Below are 7,319 nucleotides of genomic sequence, written 5' to 3'. Positions count from 1 at the left end.
CCAACAGAAAGCCACGACTGTATGCCGAATCATTTTTAAAAAATGGATGCACGAGACTCAACACTTACGCCTTTGGTGGAACTAAATTACCCTTATCAGATGCTACTTTCAGACCCGAGTTTTTCCATCATAAAGTTTTTAACAGAACAATCTGTCTAAAAAGCAGGTAAAGTGGGGGCGCCTGGCTGGCTCAGTCAGCAGAGCCCGTGAGGTTCTAAGTTCAAGCCCCACACTGGGTGTAGAGGTTACTTAACATACACACATACATTACTAAAGAGCAGGTAAAGAAATTTATTGACCCGGGTTTAGATGTTTTAAGACTTTCATGTCTTCCACACCGGCAAGAGAAAATACTGACAATGGATAAACAAGAGGGAAAAGACTCTTCAGTAAAGATCTTCCAGAACTCACAGCATCACTGGTCAAACACTATAAAGAGAACTGTCAAGTGAACCAAGGAGAAGGGAGTTTAACAGAGAATTTTAATTTAACAGCCTAACTGAAAAATAAAGAACAAAGCAACCATCCTACCTTGTCTCCTACCCACTAAAAGGAACGTAAAAGGAAATCGGGGAACTTCTAAATCTTGTGAAGCAGTTTTTTTGGAAAGGCAGGAGGGAGGGGAGGGACAAACCGTTGCAAGCGTTAACGCGTAATACGTTAGGTCAAGGATTCTAACAAATTCTCCGAGTCTCTACAGGCAGCATCAAGAACTGTATTATTAGAAACAGACTGCATAGAGAGAGAAACTATTTGGTATTAAAAACAGACTTTGCTATATGAATATACAGTATGTCGCTTTTATCTCTTTATGAGAATAACAGGATAAAAAAAGATTCCCCAGTTTGCCCTTTAGACTGGAACCCCTAAACACTCACCACGCAGGCAGTGTGGACCTGAATTAACAGATGCAGAACCCAGGAGACCCCACCCTGTCATTTTGTAAAGGATCAAAATTCAGCACCCAGAGGTCCCCACCCAGCCTCCATGCTGTGTTTGTGTGTCTCCAGAAATAAGTAACTTCAATTTGCATAATTAAGTCCACAGGCAAGTTTGAACACTGAGATCTAGCCTAGAAAAAGTAGCAGCAAAGACAAAGCTGGAATCCGCTAGAAAAGCTAAAGGAAGATTTTTTAAAAAAATACTTCCAGTTCAAGTCAGAATTAAGGTGGAGGCCATTAAGTCCCACCAGCTTCGTACAGCTGTGGATGTTTTGCTGTTCTTTGAAAAAAACGAGATCTATAATAAGCACGTTCACTCGAGAAAAATACCGCGTTCGCTAAGTTTCTGTCCTCATTCCCAAGTTACTTTAAATTTTATACACTGTTCAAGGGCAGAGTATACACCGGTTAAGATGTGTTCACAGCTGATGCATTTCCAGAAAGTTCTTCATGAAGGCCGCCAGCTTCTGAACGTCCTCAATGGTGACAGCATTATACAGAGAGGCCCGGATGCCTCCCACAGACCTAGAGCAACCAAAAAGGCAGCCAGTGAGAACAAAAGCATCTAAGTTAGCATCAAGAGGACCCTCTTTCCAGTCACCCACTCCTGACAGAGACACAGCACCTGAGGCCATCATGTCCAACCTGTCGCCTGCAAGGCCCCAGGCAGCCATCAGGTTCAAACGCCTCATCATTAGGAAATTCTCCCTACTGTAGTGGTGGACCACTGCGCTCACACATAAGCCGGATTAACTCAGTGTGGTACCCATGGGAAGCAGGGAGCAGGCAACCCCTGCAGGGCAGGTGTCTCCCCTCCCCTGCAGAGAAGACACACACGTTTCACAGACCGTGCAGGATTAACTATCTGATGGCAGCCGCAGCGACAGTGATCTGTCCTCTCCAGTCATGGGATGGCAACCTCAGTGCCATAAAAGCCATTTCAGCTATTCTCAAAGGGAATTTTGACAAAAGCCTGTAGAGGTGGCCCCACCATGCCCCCCGGCCAGGCAATCGTGCTAAGGGTTCTGTAAGTCTGGCTCAGTCAGTAGAGCATGCGACTCTTGATCTCGGGGGTTTAAGTTCAAGCTCCATGTTGGGTGTGGAGATTACTTGAAAATAAAATCCAAGGGGTGCCTGGGTGGCTCCATCCAAAGAGCATCGGCTCCAGTTATGATCTCAGGGTCATGAGATCAAGCCCCATGTCGGGCTCTACACCGGGTGTGGAGCCCACTGAAGAGTCTCTCTCTCCCTCTCCCTCTGCCCCTCCCTCCACCCCCACTCTCAAGCTCGCATTCTCTCAAATAAATAAATAAATAATAAAATCGTTTAAAAAAAGGGGGGGTGAAGCATCTGCCTTTGGCTCAGGTCATGATCCTGGAGCCCCAGGATCGAGCCCCACATCTGGCTCCCTGCTCAGCAGGAAGCCTGTTTTCTCCCTCCCCCTCTGCTTGCCGCTCCCCGTGCTTGTGCTCTTTCGCTCTCTTTCTCTGTCAAATAAATAAATAAATCTTTAAAAAAAAGAAAAAAAGGAGGATTACCCCATGACAACTGGTCTTTCCAACATTACAAGAACCGCTACTCCAAGCTGGGCAGAGTCATAGATGGACAGATAGGTTTCATCCCACATTTGAAAAACTATGGGGCACCTGGGTGGCTCAGTCAGTTAAGCTTCCTACCCTTGACTCTAGCTCAGGTCATGATCTCAGGGTCGTGAGACAGAGCCCCGCCCCTGCTTAAGATTCTCTCTCTCCCTCTACCCACCCTCACTCCTACTTGTGTGGGTGCTCTCTCAAAAAAACAGAAAGAAAAGAAAAACTAAACCAATTCTCCGATAAGCTTGCGGACTGGATGTATACTCACCTATGCCCTTTCAAGGAGATCATATTGAGTTCAAGAGCTTTATCGAGAAATCTTTTTTCTAAAGCATCGTCTCCTTTGGCATTGCCAATGCGAAATGGAATATTCATCTTGCTTCTATTCTTGGGCTCCACTGGACATCTGAAAAACATATTGATTATTCCAGCTACTTTTCTGAAATGTGCGATAGCCATTAACAAATCAACAGAAAAATTGCTTTAAATATTTTGTCAATACAAATTGAAGATTAAAAAAAAATCTGCCCCAAGACATTGATAATTTTTACTTAAGGTGACCACTCTTGCATATGGAACAGTGACTTAGCATTCCCTTGTATGACTTGTACTTAATTTCCATGAGCCTCAGTTTTCTCACCTGAATAATGGAAATAATACCTTCATTTCAGACTGGCTATGATAGCTCAGTGGCACAACATTTATGAAACTTCCAGTACATGGCAACCACACGGCGATGTGTGTGACCCTTTCTCTACATGGCTAGAGGGAAAAAAAACATGCTGGTCCTAACATTAGCTGAATGAACAGCTTTCAAAGCCCTTGTCACACTGTACTGTCCCAAGCTGTGTGACCTTGAGCAACTGACTAAACCTCTCTGTTGTGTCTCACTTTCCTCATCTACTGAACAGTGGGAAAAGTAATGGAACCTACCTTCTAAGGTTGATGTGACGATTAAGTGAGCCAGTATTTATGGGGGGGGGGGTCGTGGCTTTTAAATGGGCACAAATTCTCTACAGCCCTCTCAGCATGAAGTGGGGTCTAGTTCTCCATTATTTTTTTTTATTTTTTTTATTTTAGAGAGAGAGAGAGAGAGAGCATGAGCGGGGCAAGGGGCAAAGGGAGAGGGAGAAGCAGACTCCCTGCTGATCCCAGCACTCAGAGATCATGACCTGAGCCAAACGCAGCTGCTTACTGACTGAGCCACCCCAAGCGCCCCTCTCCACACCTTTTAAGTCTGGCTGGCCCTGTGACTTGCTTTGATCAAGAGACTGTAGCATCAGGGTTGCTATGCAACTTCCAAGTCCAAGCCTCAAGGCTCAAGGGGAATACAGCCTCTACGCCTGCCCTCCTAAAACATGGTTGCCATGTAGGCCACCTGAGCTAGCCTGCTGGAGAGAGGAGGCCTGGCAACACCAGCAACAACTCCCAGACACGTGAGTGAGGTCACTGTGGGCCGCTGGCTGCTGCTGAATTACCACTGACTCTGACTGAATAAGCATCCCAGGTGAGAGGAGCCGAAGAACCACCCAGCTAAACCCAGCCCAGCCTGCGGACCCAAAGTCATGAGCAAAAAAAATGGTTATTGCTTTAACAACTGTCTTGTGTGTTCTGTGATGCAAAAACAGGTAACTGATACAGTTTAAAACAGTGTCTGAGGGGACGCCTGGGTGGCTCAGTCAGTTTAGCATCTGCCTTCGGCTCAGGTCATCTCAGGTTCCCCAGGATCAAGTCCCTCGTCAGGCTCCCTGCTCAGCAGGGAGCCTGCTTCTCCCTCTCCCTCTGCTGCTTGCCCTGCTTGTGCTCTCTCTCTCTTTCTGTCAAATGAATAAACAAAATCTTTTAAAAAATTGTTTTTAATACAAAATAAAAATAAAACAGTGTCTGGAACACATTAAAACAACCTAAGTATCAGTTAAATTCAAGAAATTCATCTTTTTGGTCCCAGCATTTTGCACAAGGCTTATACAAACTCTCAAAAACGAATGATGTGTGAGTTTTTATCTGGGAAAGGTGAGTATTTTGACTTCTGTTTCCGATTTGAAAGATAAGCAGCCAAAATTATGTTCCATAGACTATCAAAGGAGAGAAATGGAAGAGAGGACATCTACTCAGGAATAAAAGAAGAGTAGAATATGTAATACCCCCTTCTCCATTTTCAAGCTCACCTTGTTTTATTCTTACCCTTTTACAGGCTGTGATTCATTAAAATTAAACAGCAAATAAAAGCAGTGTGAGGAAGCCCCCATGAAAAGTTATGCTCTCCCGTAAGGCACATACATAATTCCGGCTAAAGTTAATAAAGAGTCAAGTGCACACCTACGGGCAGAAGAAATGGACGCAGGGAAACCAAATATCTGGTAATGGGCTTTGAGCCTGAATTCCGCGCACCCTCCCCCTTTCACGAGATGGTAGGTTTCATGGCTGACATTTAAATTAAAAATTCATCGGCTACCCTTCTGCTGCCTCGGACTCCCCACAGGAGGGTTCAGTTATAGAGGTGGCATGGCGAAGAGCACGTCTAATTGAAGGGAAAAAAATAATTAAAAGGAGGAAGAATCAAACAACTTATTTACAGTTCAGCCCTGCCCCAAATGGACCCATCCTATCATGAAAGCAAATGGTATCATGGGAGCCATGAGTCGGCACACAGCAAGTATTTACAAAGCACCCAAGAAGGTCTCTGGGAGAAGGCTCAGGGAGGGCAACAAAGATTCGAGGGGATTAAATGTTCCCAATCTAGTGAGCTGCTGTGTAGGGAATTAACATGCCATGTGAGAGGTCTGTAACAGCAAGCAGCACAGAGCCGAGACAGGAATTCCGCCCAAGAGGAAGCTGACACGTTTCAGAGGGATATGGCAAGGTTAGGACGAGTTCTGGCAAAATTGCATCGACAAAAGCGTGGGAGACCCCCAGTAAGAACTGCGGGAACTGGAGTGTTGGGCTTCCTGGCCAGGGGTAGGGCCCGGACGGTGCGGGGCCCTGCAGATACACCGATGGGAACTCGACTGCGTCCTTGAGCAACGAGGAGTAATCAGGTGTCCACAGTATGAAATGTGAATTTTAGAAAAAAAACAACAGCACACAGAGGAGAGAATGGAGTGTGGGAACACCAGAAGGTGGAGAGACCTGCTAGAAAGCTCTTATAAAGTAGTTTCCTGGGATGCCTGGGTGGCTCAGTTCATTAAGCATCTGCCTTAGGCTGAGGTCATGGTCCCAGGGTCCTGGGATCAGGCCCCGCATCAGGCTCCCTGCTCAGCAGGCCTGCTTCTTCCTCTCCCTCTGCCTGCTGCTCCCCCTGCTGTACTCTCTCTCTCTGTGTCAAATAGGTAAATAAAATCTTTAAAAAAAATTTTTTAATTTAAAAAATTAAAAAGGACCCTAGAAACAGCCCCCCATAATGCTCCTCATGTGCACAGCCTGGCTCGTTCCCATTTCCCAGCTGCCACCTTAACCTGTCTGTGCCTCTGGAAAACAGGCTTTAATATCTGCTTCACAGGGCTGTGCTGACAATAAAGTGTTAGTATCTCTAAGCCGCTAGGGCTTTTCCTGCTTTCCTTTGTGTTAGCGTTATTGTTAGACCCATCACATGCTCCCCTCTCTCCTAGGGTCTGGTCCCCACAGGAAGGTAGCAGGAAAAGTGACCTCAGGTCTGGATATGGATGCTATCACTTGGACATCTTTAGAATATCAAACTTCAGCATTCTGAGTGCTTTCCAGAGTAACCCAAAGTAGTACCAGTAACTAACTCTTAAGGAATGCTCCCTAGATGCCAAGTACAGCTTCTAGTGCTTTATGCAAACGAACCCATGCTGGAGCCCGTGTTCTTAACCACTGTTCCATATTCTGTATTCACATGGATTTTCACTTTGTCCTCAAGACAGTCGTAACAAGTATGTGCCATCACTATGCCCATTGTACAGATGAGGATATGGAAGTCTGGAGCAATTAGGTCATTGGCCCAAAGTCACGTTCTAATAAATGGCAAAGAGGGGGTTCTCTGCCCAGAATGCTACACTGTCCACGTGGGCTCAAGTCAGGGTCAACCAGTGCCAAGTGGGTGGTTAGGCCATGGGATGAACACAGGGACTTCGACAGCTGTCTCATCTAGTCTCGGTGTCCCTGCCAGGCTCACTGGCGGAGTCGGTGCAGCCCCCAGGAACCTTCCAGAACTGTGTTTAGTATTCTAATTCTAGGTTACTTGGTATTCCTCTGTAAAATTGTTCACCTCCCGGAGTACTTGGGTGGCTCAGTCGGTGAAGTGTCTGCCTTCAGCTCAGGTCATGATCCCAGGGTCCTGGGATCGAGTCCCACATCGGGATCCCTGCTTAGTGGGGAGTCTGCTTCTCTCTCTCCCTGTGCCCCTCCCCCTGCTTGTGCTCTCTCTCTCTCTCTCAAATAAATAAAATCTTTAAAAAAAAAATTGTTCACCTCCATTTTGGTGCCATATTTCTATAGTTTGAAAGAAAAGTGGACAATTTCCTGAAAACACAAGTGACTACAAGAAGAGCTAGTAAGCACCCAACTGTGAATATGGAGGAGGGAGCAAGGGAAGGCCTGCTGACTCCAGTTACAGTGTCCCGCAGGAACGTCAGGCACCGGGGTGACACTTTCTGGGCGGGCAGCCCAGGGAGGGTGGAAATTCCCAGAAAGAGGCTTACTCTGAAGAGGATGAAAATTCTGGGTCAAAGCTGTGCATAAGTAAATGAGAAGTTTTGGGTGGGAAGGTGACCGGATTCCCCAGGAGACAACCCGCCTGCCATGTTGGCTTCAGCAGGCTGCCTTC

General features: G+C 46.3%; 1 protein-coding gene across 1 annotated transcript in view; it reads right to left on the bottom strand.

Annotated features, from left to right (window-relative positions):
• Nucleotides 1-271: 271 nt before the first annotated feature.
• The window catches only part of PSAT1 (phosphoserine aminotransferase 1), a 28,986-nt gene continuing 21,938 nt past the window's right edge, over nucleotides 272-7,319 (bottom strand). Inside the window, exons 8-9 of the mRNA XM_026518804.4 lie at nucleotides 2,802-2,939; nucleotides 272-1,466 (exon numbers count right to left, since the gene is read on the bottom strand). Of these exons, the coding sequence (XP_026374589.2) occupies nucleotides 1,361-1,466; nucleotides 2,802-2,939 (244 nt within the window). The 3' untranslated portion in view covers nucleotides 272-1,360. The remainder of the gene's footprint in view (nucleotides 1,467-2,801; nucleotides 2,940-7,319) is intronic.

The sequence above is a fragment of the Ursus arctos genome, unplaced genomic scaffold (genome assembly GCF_023065955.2).
Source record: "Ursus arctos isolate Adak ecotype North America unplaced genomic scaffold, UrsArc2.0 scaffold_33, whole genome shotgun sequence".
NCBI lineage: Eukaryota > Metazoa > Chordata > Mammalia > Carnivora > Ursidae > Ursus > Ursus arctos.
This window is presented reverse-complemented; position numbering and strand designations above follow the sequence as displayed.